General features: G+C 43.6%; 1 protein-coding gene across 1 annotated transcript in view; it reads left to right on the plus strand.

Moving 5' to 3' along the window:
- Positions 1-11121, plus strand: part of KCNH1 (potassium voltage-gated channel subfamily H member 1) — a 181418-nt gene extending 170297 nt beyond the window's left edge. The window contains exon 11 of the mRNA XM_050893557.1: positions 10273-11121. Within this exon, the coding sequence (XP_050749514.1) occupies positions 10273-11121 (849 nt within the window). The remainder of the gene's footprint in view (positions 1-10272) is intronic.
- The last annotated feature ends 15210 nt before the right edge of the window (positions 11122-26331 follow it).

Raw genomic sequence — 26331 nt, forward strand, 5'->3', positions numbered from 1 at the left:
TCTCATTCGGTTATTAACAGTTTGTTTCCTTCTTGCATAACGTTATCCAAGCAGTGCTCTTGAACAGGGAAAGGACAGACCGGTTGAGTGGCACTGGGCGTTTGGGTGTGCACGGCTGTGCAGCCACACTGGGCTACCTAGTCTGGTAGAAGATTTATTCTCTTTTTACGCAGAGCTGCAGGTTAGTTTGTTTTTCTTCAATATTATAGCTGAACTTTAAGCCTGTTAACTCAGAGAGACACACGTAAAGAAAAGTTCATATCTTAGGCAATTTATGCAAGGAACTTTCAGCTGAGCTTAATGTAATTCTCAGTTTATAATTTCAAGAGGTGCACAAGCCTTGTACGTCAGGGACACTGAGCATTGTGTTTGTGTGGATTGGTTTGTGAGTGGGCATTCAAAAGTAGCTGAATGACTCGTAAGCTCTTGGGACCGATGGTGCCTGATTGATTTGAATACATTTGAAAATACATTTGATTCCCTCTTGGAAAGTAAAATACCTGTCAATCACTGTAAGCCTAATGACAGAAAGCAGATAAATGAAAGCAGGAAAAAAAAGTGCATGAAAGAAAGACACTGGCTAAGAGGAAATTATCTTAACAGCAAGCTAGTGTCTAAAATATAATCACTGAAAACAAACTATACAATTTAACTATTGTCTCAACACACCATTGCTTTCCTCAGCTCTACAACCTCTGCATCCATTTCAGATCTCAACTGAAATTGTCTCTGAGTTAGAGGGGGGGAAAAAATCCCAAATCCTTGACTCGCACAAATTGCCTGATTTCTTTCAGGAAACTCTTGGTAAATGGCAGCAAGCCACAGGGAGCTTGGGGAAACAGACTCTGACTCTTGAGAAGGCACGTTGTACAGATTATATGACATTTTGTATAGCTGTAATTTAGGTGACAGAGAGGGGAGTTCCTGCTGTGCCTTGGGCTCTCCTTAAAGCAGTTTTTGAGGCAGCGTTGTCTGCCCAAGAATGAAGGTAGTATGTTGATCTGGAGTAAAAGATGAGTGTACATGAGCTGTTTGTGTGTCTGATGTGTGTACACAGATACAAAAGCACCCCATGTGCTAAAAATGAAAAAAAAAAAAAAAAGGCAAAAAAACCTCCAAACAAACATGAAAATAATATTTTATAGGTGTTGCTGCTAGAAACTGCTGACACTTGGCAGGCAGGAAGCATAAACATTCTTTTTTCCTCATTTACTACAAACAAGAAGTTCTTACAGAGCATTTCACATTTTGATGGACATAGTAGTTCTCAGGTGGTATAGCATTCCCCAACTCAGATCTGGCATGATTTCCCCAAAGCCCTTGCCTACACGTTAGGTACTTGCTTGTAACAGCTACTTTTCCTCTCAGAAATAATGAAGTTCTAGTAGATCTTTAGCAATATATATTTCAGTATTTTTTCATATTACTCTTATTCTTTTTATAAGGTAGTGAAGGAGGTTGCTAAATGAGCTATAATGTGCTGTAATTGTGAATGTCTATCCAAACTGTTGACCAGTGTCAATGATGTGGTTTTTAGTTTTAATTGTGTGGTTGTCTAAGTTTACTAATGACAATGTTTTAGAGCCTATTTTGGGGAAGAGAAATCTCTTGATGACTCAAAACTTGCTAGTGAGCCTGTTGTAGATCAGGCAGGTTTTGTCTATTATTTCCACTAATTGCTCTGGACATATAATTGTGTCTTATTTTCAGTAGTATTTTTGTAAAATCTTTTTCCTTTTCTCTCAACACTAGCATAGCCTGTAAACATGAATTAGAATGAGGCGTTTGACATAAAGGAGTAGAGTCTTCAGTTGTGCAGAACTTCTAAATAAATAATAGTGACATGATTAAACACTAATATTCAAGTCAGTATTTCTAGAATTTGTAATTAGGCTACAAAATACGCTGTCACAGAGAAGAGCTTCAGTACTGTTGAAGCCAGTGATGCTCATGACAGTTAATAGTTAGCCCAGATGTTGTTCTGTATAGACTAAAAACCTTGTTACCTCTATTCATCTGGATAGCGTGGATGCTCATTAAATTATGAAGTCGTGTTTCTTCCAAACACTTGTATATTAATGATCCAGTAGTGCACAGAAGTCTGACTTTTGAAAAGTAAGCAGGTACTGCTCTGTCTGAAGGGCAGGGTTGACTCCCCACAGAACAAAGACTTCTTGGAGATGTAAAAGGGCTGTCCCCATCCACATGTTGGCTCTTGGGCTGTGTGTGCCCAGGTATATACCTGAGGTTTCCTGATACCAGCATTCCTGATACCAGCACTCCTTTGCAGCCCCACTGCCAGGACCTTCCAAATCTTCGTTTGCGTTGAGTTTTCAGATTATTACTCAAAACTAGAAATGTTCAGGAGTGCCCTGGAGGGATGTGACATTAACTGGAGAGAAACCTGTTCCTCTTCAGAAGCAGAAATCACATTTTGCTGTTGTAGCCAGTAAATCTAGAGAGAACTTACTGACATCTGCAGCATTATTGCAGACTTGTGCTTTTTTGTGTGGCCCTAAGTCCCATGCACAAATCATTTGCTGAAACCCAGGCTCAAAGCCAAACAACATGGGACTACAAACTGGGTAATTTGCATCAGCCTTTTAACAAGTATGTGGACTTTGAGGGTTGTGTCTTGAAACTTGAACTGCATAATGGGATCTGCACTCTCACCTGTCGTAAATGTGACCTGTGTACTTATAAACCTTCTCGCACATCTACACTTCTAGATCCCAGAGGTGCAACTGAGACTAGCATTTAACCCAGGAATTGTCTATGGTAATAGATAATGGAAGTGAAACCCATTGTAGATTTTGGTGGGAAGCTTCACGAGCCTGCACTGTTGATCCTATATTTTGTGAGAAGGTAGGACCAGTAATTCCGTCCCTTCTGACAAGCCATCCCATGTAATTGCAAAAGACATAGTCTATTTTCTCCACCATTTTCCCTGACACCTGCTAATACGCTGCTATAGGGATTCTTCATCATCATAGTTTATGCTGATCGCATGCAGCTTTGGTTTCTTTAACATCAGTGTCCAAAGCATTTTTATTGTCAAGCCTTCTGTCTCCTTCCTTTTTTTTCCCCTCTTGCTTTCTTCTTTAAAAAAAAAGAAAGAAAGAAAGAAAGATTGGATCCAATTTTCATTGGACTAACATCAGCCTGAAGATATTTTCATCAGTTCTTGGCAGATGCTAGATGGACTGCATACGAATAAATGCCTTTTTCTGATTGTTTTCCTCACACTTAAGTCCATTTTCTGTGAGCACCGTATGAAGTAATTTTAAGCTTTTAATTGTTTATGATATCTGGCACTTCCAGACTCTGTGAATGTTTCTCTATCTGTGAAAGAGAATTATTAAGCACCAGAGAAAAATGCTGCCATGCTACTTGCTGTTAATGCTGAGGAAGACCTGCCAAATCTTGCAGTATTTGTGCATGCTATAGAGGTGGAAAGAAGGGAAGCTTGCGGAGCTAATAATAGCAGCAGCTTTGTGGCTAGGAGCCTCATAATTGTAACTCCATGATGACAGTCTGATTCAAAACATGCTGAAATCCATATTTCTATCTGTTCCTGTGGGTCTTGGATCAGTTCTTACAAATCAAAGTTGAAAAGAAATTGGGATGTTTTTGCATAAGACCAAAAGATCCTTTCCATTTCAGATGCAGGCAGGTCTTTTTTAGCATTTGACAGGATAAGGTTTTCAATATATTCATAATGTGTTTTAAATGAAGCATCCCCTGATCTTTAAGACTGTCTCATGCAGTGTTGGTACAGTGGTTGCATTTACAGTCAGATAACAAGAAGACCAGAATACAGTTGCTAATACGTTACTTCTGCCTTGCCCTTCTGTTGGTTACCTTCCTGGGAGTGCGCAGAGTGTTAAAGAACGTGAATTGCAATGGTTCGGCAGGCAGCATCGTTCTAGTGCGTTTTGTGGGCTACCAACAGTTCAGAGACAGTGAAACTCCTCAGTGGGCTGTTCATTACAAGAGTAAGTAGAGACAGTGGACTTCCTAATTCCCCGTGTGCACCAAGTGGTCTTTGCTACTGTACCAAAACAACATGCCATTTTTAGTTGTTTCACTGGAACCTGGGCAAGTTCCAAAGTGATGTCAAATCCACATAGTACTACACACTAATGGCTCGTTGGTCCTGCCTCTCCCTATGTGCAAGTGAAGGGTGCAATGAGAGTAAACCTTTGTCTGAAACAAGTGAACAGCCTGCTCAGATGTTTAATGCTCAGATCTTTGAGCCTTTATTATATTTACTTCTGATGTTTTTCCCTTCTGAGAAGAAGATAGACTTCTTCTATCACCCTCATTGGGAATGTTTCCTCAGTAGTGAGTGAGGCAGCAGTTCCAAATTTGGCCTATGTAATTATTTAGGGTTGCCTAGGGATGCCTAAGGAAGCAATAAGAACACAACTTTCCGCTGTGGCAGTTCCTACAAATACTTTTGCAGCTTCCGACTAATTTTACCTCAGATTTCCTGAGCAGGATACCAGTTTTGTCTGTTTGGTAGCTCTCAATGGCTTTCTCTACTAAGTACTTGCCGGGTCTATTGAATCCGTGCAGACTTTTTGCATTCAGAGCATCCTTTATTAACATCTTTGACGTGCCTAATACATTCAGGTGAAGAACCATGAACTTGTCTTTGATTTGTATGTGACGACTCCTGCTGTCATTTGATGCCGTAGTTTTCATATTGGATAAGACACTGTATAATCAATCCCTGCCTACCCCTGTTCATGCCATGTCTGATTTTATATCCCCTGTCATATTCTTCATGCACCCGCCCCCATCTTTGTGTAAAGGAAGCAGGCACTTAAATTATTGCATCTGTATTTGCATCTGGTCAGATGAGATAGTGCTGTTGTTGAGCATGTCAACCTTTTATCTTGTTGCAAGGCAGTCTTCAGTTTTAATGGCCAACTTAGCATAGGTTCTCTGAAATGTCTTCGTGAAACAAAGTGAGTACCCTTGTGCCCATTCCCCTCTTATTACTGTTCAGGAAAAACAACTTGGAGCTATGCTAGATCTAGAGAAACATCAGCAAGTAGTGAGATGGGAAGAGCAGTGGGTAGCAGTGAGCCAGCAGAGGGAAACAGCTGGAAGACACATTGTAGAATTAGTTATTTTACTTGACTTTTTAAAAGGAACCTTGTATTTAACTAAATCAACTACATATTCTAGCTCTGGGCAAAAGTGAGAATTTAAGCACTGAGCACTGCCTATTAAAGATGCTGGAAGGTAGGAAATAATTCAATCATTTCCAAAGAGTTAATATTGGAAAGCTTAGAGTTAAATTGAAAATTCTAAAGGTGTGAACTTTGCCTGTTTCATATCAGTAAAACTATTGTCTAAATCCTTCACAGTAGTAACTGACTAGATGTAATACTTCTGCAGAGATTTTTAAACATAAGACTCCAGAATCAGTTTCTAAAAGTGAATTTTTAAGTGTCCGAGGGAGCAAGGAACAGAAATGTCACTGATATCAGACAAACTCAGTCTTGAAGCAAAAATTGCAGGAATCTTTTATCAAGATGTGATGATGGATTCTTTATTGCCATCAAACTGGATGTTTTTCTAAAAGATGCAATCTAGTTGTAACAAGATTCCCTTCAGGGAATGCCCCTTCAGAGCAATCCTGTGGGCTGCCTTATGCTGGAGGTCACATTGCAGTCTGTTCTTCTGGTCTTATCATAAAGAAATTATGGAAGTCATATTCATGAAGAATGTCCATGTTGCGTTATTTAAATGATGCTTGGGTTTCAGTGCTGAGCACAGGAAAATCCAAGTAACAGTTGCTGGGCACTCCACATTTGACAACCAAATAAGTTATTTCAAGTATTCATTTATGTCCACATAATTTTTTAATACTTTGGGGAGAAATCTTGACCTTAATCTCTAAAGACATTGATTCTACAACTACAGCTTGAAAATTCTTTGAAGATTAAAAAGAGGCAGAGTCTTTCCCCAAAACTTACTAAAGACTTCACCTTCACACCTAGTTAATACTGAGGAAAGGGAAATGTGCTGGGTGTAACCCCGTCTTTCTTCCTTGGACACGGCTCATGCACAGGCAGGAATGCGGCCACAGGGTGTGTGCTCTCGTAGGTCAGTGGGACGTAAGGGTGCAGGCGTGCACCAGGACGTGCCAGCACGTTTCTCCACTTCTCTGAGTGCCTTGTCCAAAAATGAAATTGTTATTGAGTCATCATAACTGCATGCCTCAGTTAAATGTTTATATGATTGCAGTAATCTGTGCCTAACATAGCTATTTTTCAAGTTTTTGGCAAATCTAGGCTGATACCCCCACAATACTGACATTTCTGGCAGCTTGGGAGGCTTTCCTGTGGAGCTACAAGATTCAGCACCTTTTTAATAAAATGGAATTATGAAACGAGACTTGAGATGGGATGTGTGAAGTATGCACTTTTAGGCCTGCTGTTTAAATTTCTTGTTATTTCATCTCAGTTCAGGTTCTTTGTCCATATTTTGGTCTTCACATACTATTAAAATGCTCCCACTACATTTTTTTCTGTGTGCTTAAGTCTGAAAGAGGATGATGTTATGGAGAACTACATAGCTTGTAAAGTAGAGGTCCCCTGTGTTTGCGTGGCGTATAACAAACAGGCTAGGAGATTTTGAGGGTACAAAGCACTATCCCTTCCCTGACAAAAATGAATGCTTGGAGAGAGAGATAAAGAGGAACTGCTCTAAAAACTATCTTAGGATCTTTCCCATAACATTTTGGGTTTTAACTTCGATTAAGATCCATATTTGTAGCCCTATCAAATTCCACATGAAAATTGCTGTGTAGGTCCAGACTTCTCTTCCTTACAACAAATGAAACCTATTTTCTTTCCCTTTGTACTCTTACTGCTTGTGGGAGCAGGTGTACATCCATCAGCATAGCAACCACATTTTCTGTATACCTTGGCTGCTGCTGAAGCTGTTTAACCACTTAAAAATTGCTTTTTCCTCAACAATTGTAAGAAAACAGTCCATTTAAAACAGTTATTTGTATTTTTATTTATAAGGACTTGCATTTAATCTTAAAAAAAACAGCAACAAAAAAAATTCCAGAATGCAGTTATGTAAAGTCTTTTCAATTACTGCTGAGCTTTGCATAGTTATAACACTTTTGCTTAATACATAAATATGGAGCTGTCTTGAGAAAATATGGCATTGGGGAGCTTGCAAAAAAGGAGACCAGTGACAGCTTTGCCTGGGCTTCCCAAAGACAAGTTGCTCTCTGACAGGTATTTATCCAGTGTCTTAGGAGTTAGTTAAAAAAAAACAACCCAAGAGTCAGAGGCTGTGTCCTCTGGCAAATCTGCGTAGGTTTGATTTGCACCGCATGAGTGCAGCTTGTCACATAAATGTATACGTATAAAAGATGTTGAACAGGATGGGAGACCTGAGGATTGCATTTCTGTGTTCATGCAGGTGATTGCTGCTGTGGTGTGCTTGCCTTGCAGCTGGTGTAAGACCTCATGTGGAAATGGAAATTAGGGGTCTCATTAGTGTGGTAGCAGTTACCCATGGCAAAGGCAGTATTTATGTAATTGCTCCCTCCACATATGTTCCTGTTTCTGTTGCAGTCTGATCTCCTGAAGGTAAAGGAGTGAAGGTATGTCCAGGGCCCTGAGGCTGACCACCACACAGCGAGAATGCTGATGGCAGCTCCTCCACGGCCGAGAGTGCTCAGCATCAACAGGGCTCATCTAGGCAGTGCATCAGACAGCAACGGGGGCTGTGGGGAGATAAGCACTACCAACAACTTGTCTTTCAGTGTTCACCTTTTTGCATTTGCTAGTAAATTTGCTTCTCAGGTACTTCAGCACGGAGACCACGCTACCAGCTGCATGAGATGCAGTGGCTAGTACACGTATGGGTTGGGCTAGGCTGTTAATAAGTTATTGCTTGAGACTTGCTCCATTGCCCTCTCATCTATATGGTGCTGTAGCAGGGGCAGCTTCTGTCAAATAACTTACCCATTTATGTTACAAAACCCAGTCATTAAACAGTGAGAGGTACTCCAGTGCTTACCAGACAAGGTGCTGAGCAGGCTGTGTGGAGCAGGGGTTGGACTAGACAAGGACTCTATGAAATAGCCTGGCCTCTAGCTCTTTCAAGCACCCAAGTGCCTTCCCTGATGACCCCTGTGAGGGTGACCATTGCACCACCCAATCATACGCCCCTTCTGAGCATTTAAGGAAAACACACAGTCCAGATCCATAGGTCAGACTGAGACTGCTCACGTACAGACATGCTCATGTACAAAGTGACATGAGCCCTGTTGACTGCACGACCATCTGGCACAGCGCCGTGCGGGACGTGGATGTCCACACCAGCGCCAAACATGCAAACTCCAGGAGAGGGAGGGCTTGAGGACACAGAATTTTGCAGAAACAAATTGACCTGGCTTATAGTTGCCTTGGTTTGCTGGGGCTTTGTGCCACCAGAGCCAGCCTCAGCCTGCTGCTGGAGTGACCCCCCCAAGACCCTGCCTGGCATCGCTAGGCTCCAGCAGAGCGTGCAAGGCAGCTGCCCTAATGCTGGGCTGACACTCTTCCTTCAGTTAAAGGGGGGGACTGCCAGTGCGTGGGAAGCCATTAGCCTGCAGCATTGTATTGATTCTCCCTTCCCAGCGAGTAAGTGCTATTCTTTCACTTCTAAGGATTATGCTGCTTTGTCCGCTTTCTACTGAGCTCACTGCAGACTGAGTTTCCTGGGGAAAAAAACCCACTGTCAAGTACCCTGTTTTCTTATTCTTATCTCACATTTAGTTTCCTAATTGCAGCTTGGAAATAAAATATCCTTCCTGCTAATTTTATTCTTTTGTATTTGGGAAACGTTGCCAAGTCTGACAACTTCTTCCTTCCAAACACGCAGCGTTAAGATGTTTTTTCCCTGCTTCACAATGACAAAACTGTCAAGAAGCATTGGAGTCAGGAGAAACATGCATTTTGTGTGTGCCAGTGAAGCAGTGCTTATTATGTTTAATTTAAATCTGTCTGCAACAGAGGGATGGGTTTATTTACACATTTCCTAATAATGATTTGAATCTGAAAGTTATTTCTGCATTGGAGTGTAAGGACTTTGAGTGGATTTTCCCAAAAGCAGCTAAAGAGATTATGTATCAGCATTCAGTAGAAGCTGGAGGCTACGTCTTTTATACTCTATTGAAAACTTCAGCTTAGGGGACCTCCCATTTTCAAACCAGACTGCTTACTGGTTCTCCTTTAATACCACACTGGAGTTTTTTTGCTTGGAAAACACCAATACCAATGTAAAACGCATGGAGTTCTTGAAGAGAATGTGTTGCCATCAAGTCCAGGGAAGAAACATTGCCTGGCTGCACTTTGGGGTTGTGCGGGGGCACTGTGAGGCTTTCATCAGTACCATGAGTCCTTTGGGCTTCTCCCACAGAGATCGCTTAGCCTACAGGCTCAGGAAGATATAATTAGGAGGGTAGATGGAAAATTAATGTTTCTTTGTGCAAAAATGTCCCCTTTTCCATAGAAATAAAGTAGTAAATCAAGACATGAAGCTCTTCAAGCTTCTGTGGTAATCAAGCCACAAACAGCTTCCCCATGTCTCACAGAGCCCATTCCCCACTGTCCTTGTACCCTTGACTGTGGGACTGCCTTGAGCTTTGCCTCATCCCTAAACTGCGAGTTGCTTCTAGAAGAGGGTGTGGGACGGAAGGGAGGGCAAGAAGCACTTTGCAAACTGCTGTTGGAGAGTCCAGAGCAGTCTCTGCTGTCCTGACCCCATTAGTGGCCAAGCTGCACTAAAATAATACCAGATCTTTTGCACGGCATGTAGTGAGTGAGCTCTGGGATGAGACTGATGTAAGACATGGGAATGGCTCTTCGTAATATTAGAAACTTGGTGCTAAACCATAGAGTCAGGAAAACAAATATAAGAAGTCACTTTTAACACAAAATAGAACAAGTAACTTCCTGGGATCATTATATTTACAGTGGTGCTGCCTTGCTGACTTCTCAGAACTGGAGAAATCTTTTTCTTCTTTTTTTCTTTCTTTCTGATGTTGTAAGACAGACGGTGTATGCTCTTAAATAATGAAATAAGCCGCATTCCACACAAGATAAGACACTTGAAGATGTTGGTATAAATGCGCAGAGGTTGTGCGCTTGTCAGTTAAAATAAGTTCTTTCAAATAATTCTTTCTCTGCAACTTCTCCCCCTTAACAAATGTGCACTTAATCACAGAGTGAAATCTCTTTCCCTCTGTAGATTGTGTTCCGGAAAATCAGCGATGTCAAACGCGAAGAAGAGGAGAGAATGAAGAGGAAGAACGAAGCGCCTCTGATCTTACCCCCGGACCACCCGGTCCGCCGGCTGTTCCAGAGGTTCAGGCAGCAGAAGGAAGCGCGGCTCGCAGCAGAGAGGGGCAGAGATCCGGATGACCTGGACGTGGAGAAGGGCAATGTTTTAGGGGAGCACTCCTCCACCCGCTCGGTGGTCAAAGCCAGCGTTGTGACTGTACGGGAGAGTCCGGCGACCCCTGTGTCGTACCAGTCCGCTTCAACGTCTGGGGCATCTGACCAGGCCAAGCTACAGGCCCCCACATCGGACTACGCAGGATGTAAAGTGTCGGGGGACTACCCCCGACGAAAAGGCTGGGCCAAATTCAAAGACGCCTGTGGGAAAGGTGAAGACTGGAACAAGGTCTCTAAAGCAGAGTCCATGGAGACTTTACCAGAGAGAACTAAAGCTTCGGGAGAAGCTACCCTGAAGAAGACAGACTCTTGCGACAGTGGCATTACAAAAAGTGACTTGCGCTTGGATAACGTTGGGGAGACAAGAAGCCCACAGGACCGCAGCCCGGTCCTCACCGAGGTCAAGCATTCCTTTTATCCCATCCCAGAACAGACTCTTCAGGCCACCATGCTAGAAGTGAAACACGAGTTGAAAGAGGACATCAAGGCTTTAAACACAAAAATGACCAATATAGAAAAACAGCTCACTGAGATACTTAGGATATTAACCTCAAGAAGAAGCTCCCAGTCGCCACAGGAGTTGTTTGAAATATCAAGGCCCCAGTCTCCAGAATCAGAAAAAGACATGTTTGGAGCTAGCTGAGGTGTTTCTTTTTTAAAACAAACAAACAAACAAACCAACAAAGAAACAGCCCCCTAACATTTTAAATTTAATCTTTCTTGAAAACGAGTGAGGGACCAGTTCACTAAGCATGTTCCCTGTGTCTAAAAAGGTACGGTAACAGGAACTGCAACCTCATGTCAAGATGGCAGCTGACTCTGAAGCCTTTTTGACAGCAAGGGTACAGTTTCTAAAGTTTTTCTTTTCTCCTTTGGTGCCCATTCCCCCCCGCTTCCCCTCTCTCCCTCGGGATGTTTCGAATAAGAATTCTGACAGCAGCAGCCGTCCCTGTGAGCCCCAGGTGACCTCCGAGGTTTTTGAAGCATGCCTTACGTCGTTAGCGCGGGTTTTGCCAATATGAATAAGCACTTGCCAGGGTGCTTATGTTTTCAGCGTTTGGTGGGGAGTTTTTTTGCTGCTGCTGTCACTGTCTCAGTCACCTGTACAGCATGTTAAATGTCACAGTATATTTTCATATATCTGTAATAATGCAAAGAGCAGTAGGAGATGTGTATTTCGTTTCAATAGAGTGTGTGCTACTTGGTACTGAAGTTATTTTTGGGTAGTCAAGGAAGGGCTAAAAAGATGAAAAAAATTGTACTTTTTAATTGCAAACTGACGTATTGCTAAAGCAATTACATTTAACAACATCCTCAACAATATCCACAGTATTTCAGGTCTGTTGATAAATGGGATCTTCCACATGCTCATTCACTGAGTCAAGGATACTGATTTTCAAAAACTTAACTTCCGTCTCAGATGTCTTTGAATATTTGTTACCTTTGCTTTTAACTCCAGCCGCTGGAGGACAGAGGGTTGGGTGTGCAGCCTACCTGAGCACAGCCCACTGCACAACGTATTGTGAGCATCAATAACAGGTCCTGCAGATTTGCCTCCCCATGAAAATATACTGTGGCATTTATGTCCTGGTTTTGCTATGAATCTGCTCTTTTAATTCTTAAATTATTATTCAGAAGTTTCTGTTTTGATAATGTTCATTGTAGCCAAAGGCTTTCACAGAACTTTTAAAGATTTTAGATTGTGGCATTTTCCTCTACATCCAGATGTATTGTTCCTGATCTAATCTAGCTAGTAAGCAAATGGCTAGTAGCGGTAGAAATACAGTGTTTACTGTATACAAGTGCTATTGTAGCAAGGAAACAAAAAGATCTGCTTCTTAAAGAAGGAGATGTTTCCAAAACTTATATTTTCATAACTTCTTTTGGAGGAAGATTGAAGCACTTTACCAAAACTACTCTTCATTATTCATTAGATAGGGTAGCATAGCTGGTATCATGGCTTGGGTTATCACCTTGGGATATAGGCGTATATTCACAGTATATTCTCTCCACTGATCTGGTATGTTCACTATTTAACAGTAGATTAGAGCTCAGAAGCATGGTGCAATACCTTTTTGGGTTTTCATTTTTAATGGCAATAGGTCTTAACACAGTGTGGCAGTAGTTAAGTCTCATTCTTTTTCCATGGTACTAAGTCATTTACAAAAAACACATTATTTTGGGCGAAGATTTTTGTTCATGTTAAGTAAGGAAGAGGCAAGGAAAACGACCCATTTGAAAGGATTCCTGCTGGCCTGATGCTTGCATGGTGCAATGCAGAACTGTGTCAGACATCCCTGGGGAAGTGTGAGGTCCACTGATGAACCGGCACAGTGGTGAGGCTGTGCTATGCAAAGCTACCAGCTCAGGTCTTGAAGTCAGTATATTTGTTTGTATCTGTTCCTGCGGTAACTGCCCTTGCTCTCAAAGATGCTGATTATTCCGAGCGCAGCACCACCATTTCCAGGTCCAGAGGCAGCTGCTTTAGGGTTGGCTTTCAAGGGGCTTACACCTTGGTTAGATATGGAAGTGCCCACAGATTGTGAATTCTTACCCAAGGACTGAAATATTCCTGAGAAACAGCTATTGGGATCAAATCTGCAGGTTACCTTTTCGCTCCCACAAGAAAAGGCAGTAGGGAGGTGACTTGCTCTGAAACCGAGGTGCCGTTTCCTTAATTTATTTCTGGTTCCGTGTTTAGGTTTTTCCAGCGGTAACTGGTGTCTTTTACAGTTACGCACTGCAGACATGCAGTACTGAGGAAGGCTCTCTTTCACCAAAGTCACGCTGTGTGTTTGGTGCTTTAATCACTGTAAGCGGTACCAGTTACCTGTAATAGCTATGGCATGACTTCCGTAAGAAATCCATACATCAATGGTTTCAGTCAGAAACTGTTGAATGATTTTTTTCTTGCTAGTCTGCTTAGTCAGTAAATTCATTGGATAATGAAGTTATGCCTAAGTAAACCACAGGTGTACTGATACACAAGGGTTTATAATTGATGCCCAAAAGTTCCAGCAAGTTTTTAGAGACTGGCTTGGAGCCAGTTTCCTAATCCAGGCAAATTCCTCATCAGCATTATGTTCCTGACACCAGGTTTTCTTCGTAATATTTTTGAAAGGCTGAAAGCCTTGCTGAACTTAGCAAGCACTTTGTGAAAGTGTCACCCATTTACCTGCAGTTGGATAAACATGGAAATTAGCTTATCCCAGGTGGATGAGGGAGGAAATGTTTATAACCTCCAAAGCGTGTGCCTAGTGTCTCCAGAATCGCAGCGCAGACGTAGAATTAAACGTGCAGTTGCAGGTTACCTGGCCCTTTGTTGCTGATACTGAGTTGATGTTTCTCAGTGGTATTTTTATGTGCCCTCAGGGATATGTTAAAGGTTATTCCGGTGTTGCCGATTGCCCACCGCGGCAGGGTCAGCCCTCGAAGCCCCATAATTAGCCACGCCTGTGAATAAAGGAAGACAAGCCCCCGTTTGCTGGGGGTACTTCTCGTGTAGCCTGACGTTCAGTACGATAACTGTTCTCCTGCACACCCTGCATGGCAATGGGTGGGTGCAGCACGGCGTCCTTTTTTAAGGCTTTTATGAGGCTCTTATAATGGCCTATAAAGCCATTTATAACCCATTTGTAAAGCCTTCAAAGATTGTAATATACTCCTGAATTGCACTTAAAATTTAATGTCTTTGAAGATTATGGCCAAATTTGATTTTGTTATGGTCATGAAACTCCAGAGAAACTCTGCTCCTTACAATGACACCTTCAGGGTGTCTGCTCCAGGTCAGCACTGACAGCGGTCAATGTCATTCAGATTTGTACAGCTGTAACTGAGATTAGACCCATTTTATTACGATTTTATGAACTGGCAGGCACTAAAACTAGTTGTAGGAGACCGCATCATCCCTCGGTAACCTGTATATGTTGTAAGAGAATTTGAAAAAAATATACTATCTAGGATGAGCTTTGGTCTTTGGATTCCCTGGGCTACCGAGTGGTTAAAATGAGCAAACCTTGCCCGCTATGGGACTAGTCAGTCCTTTCAACCTCGGACTAATTTGGACCTGTGCTGTGGTGCCCAGGCTCCAGCGACGCAGCACTTCTCCTTTAGCAAGTGGTTGAAAGTACCTGTGTTACAAATCTGTCTTTCTCCATGGAGCCTTACGCTTAGATGCCTACAGCTGGACGGCGTGCGTACCCACCGTAATTGTTACTTGTTCTTTCATTTTATTTGTCAGCTTTTCCTTTTTCTTTTGTTTCTCTCTACATGTTGGCTAAGGTTTTCACTTAAATTATTTTCCAGCTTAGAAATGAATGATCTCTGAACATGAGACTCCGCCCCTTAACAAGCAAATGCTGGTACATACTATAAGAAAAAAGAAAAAACAAAAAGCCTCAGTTTTAACTGTGTTCTGGCATAGTGCTTCTGCCATTTAATAACCTGCTAAATAACCTGCATTAATCTAAAAGAGATGGTGTGTTCCATTTTTACTATACAATGGAATTAGAATTCAGTCAAAAGAAGGTAGTTGAGAGAGAGCCTGGGTTATGATTTGGTAAAATGCGAACTTCTAAAAGTTAATGCTTAAACTGTTAGAAAGAATACCAATATGCAGCACAGGATTAAAAAAGCAAAACCCAACCCTCACCCCTGAAATGTGTTCAGATACATTTACTTCTGTCTGGTATTACATGTATGCTTTTAAAAACACCATTCTTGCTTTAAATCTCTTTCACAGTGCTGCCCTGAATCCCAGCGAACACCCTGTTTAACAGCTTCGAAGGTGATGTTCTGTTTCTACAGTACTTCACTTTAATGAACTGAACAAGATATTTACTGTGAATATCTGGTGATATACTTTCAATCACTCTTAACCAGTCTGTGAAAGAATTTAGTACATAATTTGTCTTTACTATATAAACAACATGTATGATTACACTTGTGCAGATGTGTGTACATACACACATATATATAATATCTCTGTATAGATAAGTCTATGGATTGCGTTTCTGTTAAGTAAAAGCACATCCCTCATTTAATGATTCCAGTTCAAGAAGGGAGCTTAAATCTTCCCAGTAGACATCCACCGAATGTCCTAGTTAGTATCTTGTTTGTTAACTGTTGAACTTTTAAGGCCATGACTTTTGGGTTCTCTAGTTGGCCTCAACTTTGTACTGTTAGTCTGGTGAATATTGTGACTGAGAGAAGATCTGGCAAGTGTTGTGATAGTCAGGAGACAGAAATACATGTGAAATTGGAAAAATGCTGTATCATAGTCGGTGGGAATAAGGCTCATAAGCCACTATTTGTTGCTCACAGTCTCTCTGAAGCTAAGCTGCCCTGGTAGTGCTTCTCGGGGCTTCTCCTGCAAGAGAGATGGTGGAATAAATGGATTTCTTTTTCCTGGTGCCAGGGGCTGTCTCAAAGGTGCTGAGCCTATCCTTCTTCTCACGGGCAGCATAACACATGGTTGCTGCACCTCTGCTTTCTTGTCCTGGTGTTAGGTGGTGAAAAGCATCTTCTGCTGAATTCTTCATTTCCACGTAGTCTCCTGTGGGTGTATTGGCAATAACAGAGTCTGTGTTTCAGCTGCACTTCTGATTCATTAAGACAAACCTTTTAGAGAGAGTCCCGTGCAGGGGAAGCTCCAGAAATTTGAGGCGAGGCACAGTAGGATACTGTATCCTCCAATCTTACATAGTTTTGACCACATTGTTGTGGCAAGCATTGATTCAATTAAATAAAAATAAAGCTTTTTGCAATAAGATATATCCAACATTTAGCCTTAAGACCCTTTCATAAGTGATAAAATTCAAACTGTGATTCCATTCTCCTTCCTTCTTAATGTTCTGTAGTATTTACAGTGTTGCCTAAAGATGAAGCACTTTGATTAGCTTTCTAAACCTAATGGAAATCACTTGCTGGTAATCACATTTCTTTCTCCACTTATTGCCGCCTTATTAGGATAATGAATTACTCCAATAGCCCTCTCCCCTCACAAAACAAAGAGACATAACTATTGTCTAAACACTTTTGTATATCAGGGAGCCAACCCATCATATCGAGAAAGTGTTTGTTTCAAAGATTTTTTTTACAGTTTGACAAAGCTAATGTGAATTTACCTGCAACTGTAATTTGTTTCAAGCTGATTGTTGAGTGTTGTGTAAACATATTTAATGTGTAATCCCAGAACATCTCTGTAACTGGATCTAAATGCCTAATGTCAACAAAACAGTTCGGGGTTTTCACTAACTGTTCTGAAAGGCTCATGGTTTTTTTTCTTCTTCCCACTGAATCTGTGACCACTAACATAGAAAAAGAATCATTTTAGCTGTAGATGAAAGAAGCTCAATAATCTTGTATCAGGATGAACTGCTATATAAAGAAATACCAAGTTTTCTAATGAATGTGTTCTATTATTGTACCTACATACAATCAATATTTGTACATCTGTTGGAGACCTGTCTGCGTTTCAATATTTAGCCACCACTGCATGGACACTTTATTGATATGCAGTTAATGCAGTTGCTTTGGCGCTTTTCAATGTACTTCACTTGTTTTTATCCTTTCAGAAATCCACCAAATACTCTTGGTTCTTTTTCTTTGCATTGTCACTTTGTACAATGAAGCATGACTAGAAAAAGAGAACGAGTAGATACTATTTTTGTGGTCAGCAAAGCAGCTGCCAGTAGATAGACAGTGTGTGTACGTATGTATGTATGTATACGCACTGTCTGGGAATGTTTCAGTTACAAATGCAGCCACCTACATTAATGATATCCCTATTCAACATTTTTAAACAAGCACAAATAATATTTGTAAAAAAAAGTTTAATTTTATTTATTATAGTAATAAACTATTTTATACATTACAGTTGCTTTAGTGTGCTTTTCTATGTGTTGAATATGTGCTTGTAAGACCAACAAGGGGGTTTTAAGTTACTGTCTAGAACTTCTGGCTAGCCATTTTGTTGCTGTTGGTTTGTATCATCTCGAGCATTATCAGTAGAGAAGTTTGATATTACTGTTTTGATCGTAAACAATTCAGGTTGTTTCCTCAGATTCCTGTCTGCTGTGTATCAGGGCAATGGGGATTTACACTTCCAGGGTCACTGTAAACTGAACTCAGGTGTTCTGTAAAGTGAATATCCTGGCACCCCAGGCAGTGTCCTGCACTGTGGACTCCAGTCTGGGCCAGGTGTCCGCTGAGCAGGAACGAGATTACCAGAGGAGTGTCTGTGACCTGTCTGAAATGATCGTTTGATATCCTGAGGGTACACATGTCTGTAGTCGGTCTGTGTTTTAGACTGTGTTCACTACTGTAGTATCTGAGAACTATTACAAAACTTCTGGAAACCAGAGTACTAGAGATCAAAGAGGCTTCTGCTGTCCTGTCTTCTGCTGCAGAAGAAGGTGACCTTACCACGGACTTACACGAAGACAAAAACAACAGGAATGAAGCCCCAAGTAGTGTGTTGCCTGCCAGTGACACTACTGCAACAGGCAGCAATGAATATTATTTTGTTGGCTACCTCAGCAAAGAAAGCGATAACCAAAGGTGACAGGAAGGGGAGATCCTTTCAGGGCAGGCATACGTGACAGGATCCCGCGCAGCAGCCGGTCCTGCGGGCCAGCAGCCGCTCTGGCTGTGTATACGAAGTTTTAGTCTTCAGGATGTCAGCCTGGACCCCGTGAGCTTCGCACCCATTTTTGTGGTTCATTCTCCATCCTGTCGCTCGAGTGTCTCGTGAACGCGGCTGTCACCTGTATTAAGACACTTCATGGGATTGTGAATCTCGTCTTCAAAAGAACAGCAATAAAGCATAAGCTTTCAGACTGCAGAGCTGAGGCTAAACTGTACTGAGAGCAGCCAGGGAGCACAATGAGGAGCTATTTTTAACACCATTTCTGCATCCCCTGTAGTATGTGGTGTGACAGGATCTCCAGTTGTGAGCATTGTTTCACTGGCTAGTATGAAAATCCAGCTTGCTTTTGCCTAATGTTATACAGTGTTCCCTGTACTTACTAGAAAAGGGAAAATTACCATAGTGAAGGCATGTACTTTTGGGGGGTTTTTGTGAGGTCTCTAGAGGCTGTTGTTCTCATTTTCTGAACTCTCCATTATTTTCTTTGCTCGGGCTTTTCCTGCATTCTTAGCAGCCTCCCTGATTGTGCTGCAAGCTTAAATTAGTGCAAAGAGGGGTAGCACTGCCTGCACAACGTTCCCCATCCCAGCTTCCCTCCCCTCGTCAGCCCTACAGCATTTCAAACCAAAGGTTATTAACTACAGCACTTTTTGCCCAGATTTGTGTGCCAAATTGCAAAGGCTCATGTTCCACGTGCTGGCCCGTCAGGCCTGGGCTCAGCTGAGCAGCAGCAGCCCCGGCAGCATTGAGCAGCCCCCTGGCCCACCTGCACCAGTGCCTGCTCCTCATTCACTGCACCTGGGAGCATGTTCAGAGCAGGGACAAAAGGTTTCTAGAGCACGGGGTGTGTGCTGTGGCTTCTGACTTTTCTCAGCAATAACTGCAGGTATTGCTGCTTCTGTGTTGTTATGAGTTAGCGTGCAAAGGGCAGCACGTGCAAGATGCCTGAAAGTGCGTAGCCAGAGGAGAGCTTGGGGTTGGAGCCTGTGTAATGCTGTGCAGCCTCCTCGGGGCTGTAAAGGAGCCCCTTGCTGGTAGTACTGGCTGGCAGAGGGCCTGGAGCCCACTGAGCCTTCCTTGCCTCTATGCTGCCGCGTGTGTGGCAGCTGCTGGGGACCCCTCCCGGGGATGTGGGGGCTTTACATGGCCGGGTCTGCGGCCCCGGGGCACTCGGCTTCAGGGGCAGCAGCGATGACTCCCGGGGCAGTCTGCGGTGTGTCGGCTTGTGGGGAGGTGAGTGTTGCTTGTGCGGTTTTGAATTTTGCATTTGGTAATGGGGGTTCTTTAATTGCCCTGCGGTGCGTTTTAGTATCTCTGTTGAGGTCAGAAGCACTCAGGCTCCAGTGCTTTTTTGCGTTGGAGTAAATACAACCAGCATAAACCAGCTCTTCCGTGCTGTGAGCACCTGTGGGACTGAATTGCAGCAAACCTCCCCCCTCTCGCACATGTGTGCAATAGCAATGTCTTTTATTTGCTCCCCCCGCCATCACTAAAAGACCATCAAAACTGTTTCTGTTCAGTGCGTGCCAGCAACGCATCTGCCTGGTGTGGGAGGATGCTCGGGACAGCCCACCAAAACTTGGGGGGACTGATGAGCCTAGCAGCCGTCTGCCCCCTCGCTTGGCAAGAGACGGCCGCTACGCTCCAACCTGCCCACCCACGGCGGGCACTGAGACTTGAGGAGACCGTGGCTGACGAGCTGCTGTCTGTGCTTGCCTTGTGCTCCACTGAGGTAGGGTGGTTAGTAAGGCTGCATATCCAACCGGAAAATGCTGAGAAGGATGTGGTGTTGCTATGGTATTTATTACTGCCAGTGGCGTGAGGGGTTTAATTGCAACAGGCATAGAGCATATAAGGAATATCAGCAAACACAAATATCTTTCACCTAGAAGATTGCATTTTTGCTCCTTTCTTTCTAATTCACCACAACCTCGGTGATGGTATGTGGAAGCTGGGGGGAATAACCTGTCCTGTTCTTGAAAGGCAGAATGAATAAAAACCAGAACCAAAGGCGGCATTAGAGTAACTGAACTCCTAACACATCTGTCAGAAGCAGATATGAAGACGCTTGTGTACAGCCATATCTGCAAAATACACACGCTCAAGCCTTGTCTTTTTGGTTTTATCCTTTCCTCTTCCACTCCTGCTCCCCCTTCCTAATTAAGTTTAAGCCCCCATGTAGCACAGCCAAGTTCAAATTTAATCTGCCCCACAGCACAGGTGTAGGTTTAAAACAAGCTTAACTTTGGCATGTTCATCCGTCATGACCAACTCAACCTTTCTCCCTAAAAATCCCACCTGGTACTGATGGAGGCAGGAGTGTGTGGGCAACCTCCAGGAGTTTGCTTTTGAGACTGCATGCTTTTGTTGTTCTCCACAGTGTTTCTTTTATTTTTGTTGAGGTTTTTTTAAAGCTTTGTTCACTTGTAGAGTTTTCCTTGAACATGTGTCTGTTCAGGCGGAGGAGGAATGAGGCGAAGGTACGGCTTTGCCGTTAATGCCTGCCTGGGGGGACGCGTAGCCCCTGTGAATGTCACTGCAGTTTGTAAGTGCAAATGTGAGTGGGACGTGCTTTGGTACGGGTATTTCCCTCCACATCCCCGTTCTCCTAGCTGAAATACACAACTTGGGGAGAAAGAAACTGTGCTGAAGTATCTATTACACACGTGGATTTTCTATAAAAGGAGGACTATGGCCTCTTCTTCAGCAGGGGTTACCATTGGGAGGGAACGCGAAGCAGCGGTAGCACACCCAGTGCAGTATTAAACCTGGGAGCTACTGTGTGCTCAGCAATAGGACCAAGACAGCCCAACAAGAAATGGTTCCCTGCATGCAGTGGCTTGCTTACAGTGAAGGGAAATACAGATTGCTTTCAAACCTCTCCAGAAATCTTTTTTGGTGAGTTTTACGGTTAAGCAGAAGGTATTTTAGAAGAACTAACGATAACAGGAAAATTTATTGAACATTCTCAGCTGTGGCGTGAGGATAGGAGAGTGAAGATAATCCGTATATAGCCCCAAGTCAAAATAAAGTATTTGTTTTGGTTTTCCTTTAGGATGATAACACTGCGTGTGCAGCCATATTGGACCTGGCTATTGGAAGTGTGGAGACAGAAATAGAAACTAACACAGCTCAGCTGAAAGCTAAATTGAAAAAAGCATCCTTCAGGAAAGTGTGCAGAAAGTGTGGATGAACTACTGCATGAAATTACAGTTCTGGCAAGGAGAATTGTAGATAGCTCTGTAAAATGGGGGTGGGCATGTCTCATTTGTGAGCAGCAAATAAAGCAGCTTAGTCAGGCATACTGAGAAGCTGCAGGCTGCTGGTTCTGACCTCAGTGGTGGACCAGGTGCTGGGAGAAGAGTCTAAGGTCGTGGCAGTAAATGGAAGATGCATATAATGTAGCCAAAGTACAGCCTTGGATACCTGTCCTGGTGGGTTGAATCTGCTGCATTTCCTTTGTCCAGGGAAATCGGTTGTGGAGGAAACCTAGCTGTGTCTCAGGAAAGCATCTGAGGAAAGCCTAGAAAAACAAAGGGTGAGAGGGTGAGTGCAGCCTGCAAACCCACCAAGGGGGCAAACAGCAGGGAGGGAGCAGGAGTAGCTAAATGAAAGCACAATACTGGCACAAGAGCAAACGGGACTGCCTGCCCAGGAAGCTCCTTAGGCTGGAGGTTATAAAGGGCTGCAGCCCTCTGAGTTACCATCTGCCCAGCAGCTGCTGTAGTTTCATTAGTGGCTGCCTTCTGGAAGGAGCTGTGAGATACTTCACCCTGCCTAGGTTGTCTCTGCCAGTGTCACAGGGTACCCTTGTGTTACTGCCAGCAGCCTTAAAGTTTTGAAGATTTAGCTTGGAAACCTTATTATTATGAAAATGTCATTTTTCTTAAAACGGAGTTTCCTCAACCAGCATGAAGTAATAAGCAGTTCATAGCTTCCCAGTACTCCAAAAGCAGTACGCTATTGTATTTTGAATGATTGTCATGCTTTTTAAACCCTTATACCATGTCAGGGCTCATACTAAACTTGCAGTTGTTCTTGGTGTCAGTGGTTATTGGCATAACCGTTCAAGGCAAGCAGGACATCTTCAGAGACTGAAGACCCTTTGTAGGTCTCATATTTTTACCAAGCAATGTTTGGCAGGGTTTGATCAGATTGAGGAGCTCTGAGAATGAGTAACCTGAGCGAAGGGTGCTGAAGTCTGGGCAGACAGCACCAGCAGTGGAGTGCGAAGTGTGGGTCAAGAGACATCGCAGTTGACAAGCTTTGAGCTCAGGACCCCAGAGCTCACTTGCTCACACATCCCTGGTGACCTTCTGTCTGGAGTGCTGGGGGCTCAAAACCTGCCTGGGGCTTGAAGGGGTTAAAAACACTTAGTTTCCCCAAACCCTTACATTTGTTGCCAGGCTGGGAGGAGGTGCAGTCAGAGGCTCATGTGCTGAAGGGTCCTTGAGTCTCCAAGTTCTGTAGGTTTTCTCCATGGTTCTTTCTCCTCTGTGTTTTGCCATTTCATAGCACAATTCGTGATGGGTCTGTGGCAACTGGCTGGTAAAGTGGAGCCCAGGGCGGGCTGGGTGTTGATGCTGCTGCGTGGTGGTGTAGAGTGGGGCTCATGGTAAGGCCACATGTGGGGAGGGTACGAAAGGGGAGCTATATACCTCCCCAAGCCACAGCTCTGTGTACGCCAGAGGCCCCAGCAGGCAGCGGTGGGGCTGGGCAAGTGCTGGGCTTGCTCGTTAGGCAGCCTGGTCCTGGGCAGATGTTTGCCAAGACAGGACCTGGGCCATGCCCTTACTGTGTTTGCAGCACCGTCATGAGAACTGAACCTGATCAAGGGGTGGCCTTGAGGCAGGATGCCAAGAGGTGGGGGAAGGCAGCTGAGAGATGGCTGAACTAGCCTGGAGCAGAGATGTGATCAAATTAATGTTATTGGTCTGTAATTTCAGCATAAACTACCACCTCAGCACAAAACTACCACCACAAGAGTAAAGAAACCCATAACTATAAATTAGCAGTAACATCATTTAAAGAACTGTCTCATAAATGCTTATTTTTATCTCTGCAATTTGGCTTACTATCAGGTAATCCTCCCACATACCTGAGCCCTTAAAACAACCTTAACCCTTCCAGCAGCAGTCTGAAAAAGATCAGCTGGATCTTCTCTTTTCCCTAAGACTTGCCTTTTAAATTCATTTACCAACAGTGTAGTGTTCCTGATCTTCTAGTATCATTTCCAGTTGTTCTATTTTTGCCACCTAATTTTGGAAACTCAAATGGACTAGTGCAGGGATGGAAGTTCTGCGGGCCATAAAAATTAATTAATTTTGTCGAGAAAGATCAGCTCTAGAGGGAGTGCTAATACAATTTAAACTTCACAGGTCATAACCGAAGTTACGTTTCTGTATTATTTCTTCAGTGAACTTTAATTTTTCAGTGGTTGGCTGATGCACCTGTCAGCAATGATACAACTCAGCTACCCAACCATATGTAAAGTTTTCCTTAAATCCCTGTGGATAGTGATGTACTTTTATGCCCTGTAGTCTGGCCGTTGCTGGGGAAGTCATATGCCACAGGTAGCCCATTTCAGTTGTTAGCCCATTTCTGAAAGGCACTGGTACGCAGGTACCTAAGGTTATTTACACAGAGACCAAACTGGCCCTGGATATGATGAAAGGTGATGCAGCCTAGCTTGTGGTCAAAATGTGCCTGTTAAATACTGATGTTAGCTTAACTTGCTCTCACCCAGACCTTTGTGACTCCCAGCATAAGGAATGGGGAATTTTTTGAGCATCCGTAAGTGTGTTTTTGATTCCCCTGACTAATGCTGCCGCGTAGTTTTCATCCTGTCATTATCTGTGTTGGGTACTGAGCGCAGGCGCCTGTTTCCTCCCAGAGCAGTAGTTTCCAAGGCAAGCGATGCTGACACGAGGCTGGAGGACTTACGCTACTAAAGCTTGTGGGAGCTGCCCTGAATGGAGCAGCGCCGAGGCTGCCCGAAAGTAAGTTGGGCCTTGACACTCAGCTCAGTCTCTTGCACGGTGTCTAAAGTATATGGGTCAGATCCATTAGACATTTTCTTTTCCTTTTCCTCTCCTCCTGGGCACTGGTGGCATTCCTGAACGCCTCTCGAGCTTGGAGCTGCCAGTGCTTGCCCCCAGGCTGGGGGTGCCTGAGCTGAGTTGGTCCATCCGCAGTAAGCTCAGGCGTAGGTGACTCGTGCCGCGGGCAGCTGGGACTCATCTCATTCTCAGATGCTCTGGCAGGACCTGTGCTTGACATGATGATTGCATTTGCTGAAAGTAGGAATCATCTCAAATAATAAATAAAATAGTTGTCTTCAGCTTTTCTTCCTTTTACATGCAACTAATGAAGGAACCACTCCACAAGCAGCTACTGGTGAAACTGCTGAATTCAGTGCACGTGCACACAACACCCCTGTGCATCCCGTATCTGCAGGGGGTCGGCAGAGACTCCCACTAGAGAGGGTCGCTCTCTTAAGGGTCGGTCCCTTAAGGCAAGAAACAATCTATTGCATGCAGATTTGCCCTCATTTCTCAAAGGTGTTTGTTACAGCCTCAAGAGTTCTTCACAGGCTTTGCAGAGAGCAGTATTTCAGCTGTCCCTGCAGGATTAAAATATATGCCTTGACTAGCAAGTGGCTGTGCGCTGAGTTATTTTGCAAAGCAATAATGGGCAGCGCTACTCGGGGAGGGGAAGGGGGGGGCTATAAAGTGCAGGCAGGAGAAGCTGTGACAGACCATGCATAGCAATCTGCTCGCTCTTCACAGCTCCTTGAGGAAAATCGTGCCAGCGTGCCTGAGGAAGGCGAGCCTCTCCTTAGCAAGTGCAAGCTGCAACCGCCTCAAGCGTTAGCAGTGACGGAGGAAATTAAGTGGGTGCGCAAGAGAAAGGACAGGCCCTGTGTTATTGCTATGACTAATAACAAAATTGCTGCAGGTTTTCATAGTTAAGCTGGTTTTCTTCTGACCTGTGGTAAGCTGGTTATTCCAACTAAGCTGCTTTTAGCTTTTAGATGTGAGAGAGATACGTGAGCAAAGCCTCGCTCGCCCTCTAATCAATGCAGAATTAAAGAAAGAGCCACTTAGCATAATCTTACTGTCCCCAGTAATAACGATGGCTGGGAGGGCTTTGTTAGCCAAGGAGGGGCTTAGGGGAAGGATGCGCGTGTCTGTGAGAGACTTGATTACTACAGCTTTGTGGTAGCCATTGAAGCCATACATTACGATATGCTATGCTTGCTAGTCACTTAGGCAGTTTTGCAAAATCACTTGTAAACTTTTTGTCAGTAGCCATCACGTGTCCGTCCAGCTCAGTTTGAGCCACCACCTTGGGTTTTTTTGGGGTCACTGCACTCTTGTGACTTTTAGGGTCTATCAGCAGTAGTGTGTCATGTTGTGTGTCCATCCGTGTCCCATCCCCATCCCATTCCCCTCCCTTCCTGCCCCCGCCCCCCCCCCGCCTAGAAGTGCCTCCCCTTTGGTTCAAAATGGCCAATGTCTGTCTTTGGCAATTTGTGTCTTTGTCAACTGTTTCCTAGGTCCCTCAGCTAGCTTTTCCTTAGTGTTCCTAAGTCTCTTTCCCCCCTCCCCTCCCCTATTTTTTCCTTTGGTAAGTGGGGTGTCTACGTCAGCCTCTTCCTGGTCTCTGCAAACTCCCACCTCTCTAGGACTGTCACAGAGGACTTGCTTGGAGGATGGCACTCCTGGCTACCACACAATTACATCAGGTGCCACATGATAATGAAGAGTGAATTCTGAGGTCATGCTGAGGAATGTGTCTCCAAGCTGAAGGTATAACTGACTACATATGTTTAAAGTGCTTCAGGCACAGCCTGAGCTCTTAACAGAGCTGTGTGTCTGACCAAGCGCGCCCCATGCCTTGCCTACTGGTGCTCTATAAGCAGGATGGAGCAGAAACTTTGTGAGTGGGCTTGTTCTTGAAATACATATTTCAAAGTAGCAGGACAAAGAACCTCTGGAAAGACTGAGAGTGAAGAAAATTTATTTTTTTCTCATACGATAAATATTTAAACTATAAGAAATAGATACTATTTCTTAAATTGTGCAAGCACACTTCATACTTCTGACTCTGGACCAGGATAGCAAGAGTCTAAAGGGAAGCATCATTTTACTTGCATACTACTCTTGGCGACTGTTCTCAGAAGCTTCACATGCTGAAGTCTCA

This window comes from Gymnogyps californianus, chromosome 3 (assembly GCF_018139145.2).
Source record: "Gymnogyps californianus isolate 813 chromosome 3, ASM1813914v2, whole genome shotgun sequence".
Lineage (NCBI taxonomy): Eukaryota > Metazoa > Chordata > Aves > Accipitriformes > Cathartidae > Gymnogyps > Gymnogyps californianus.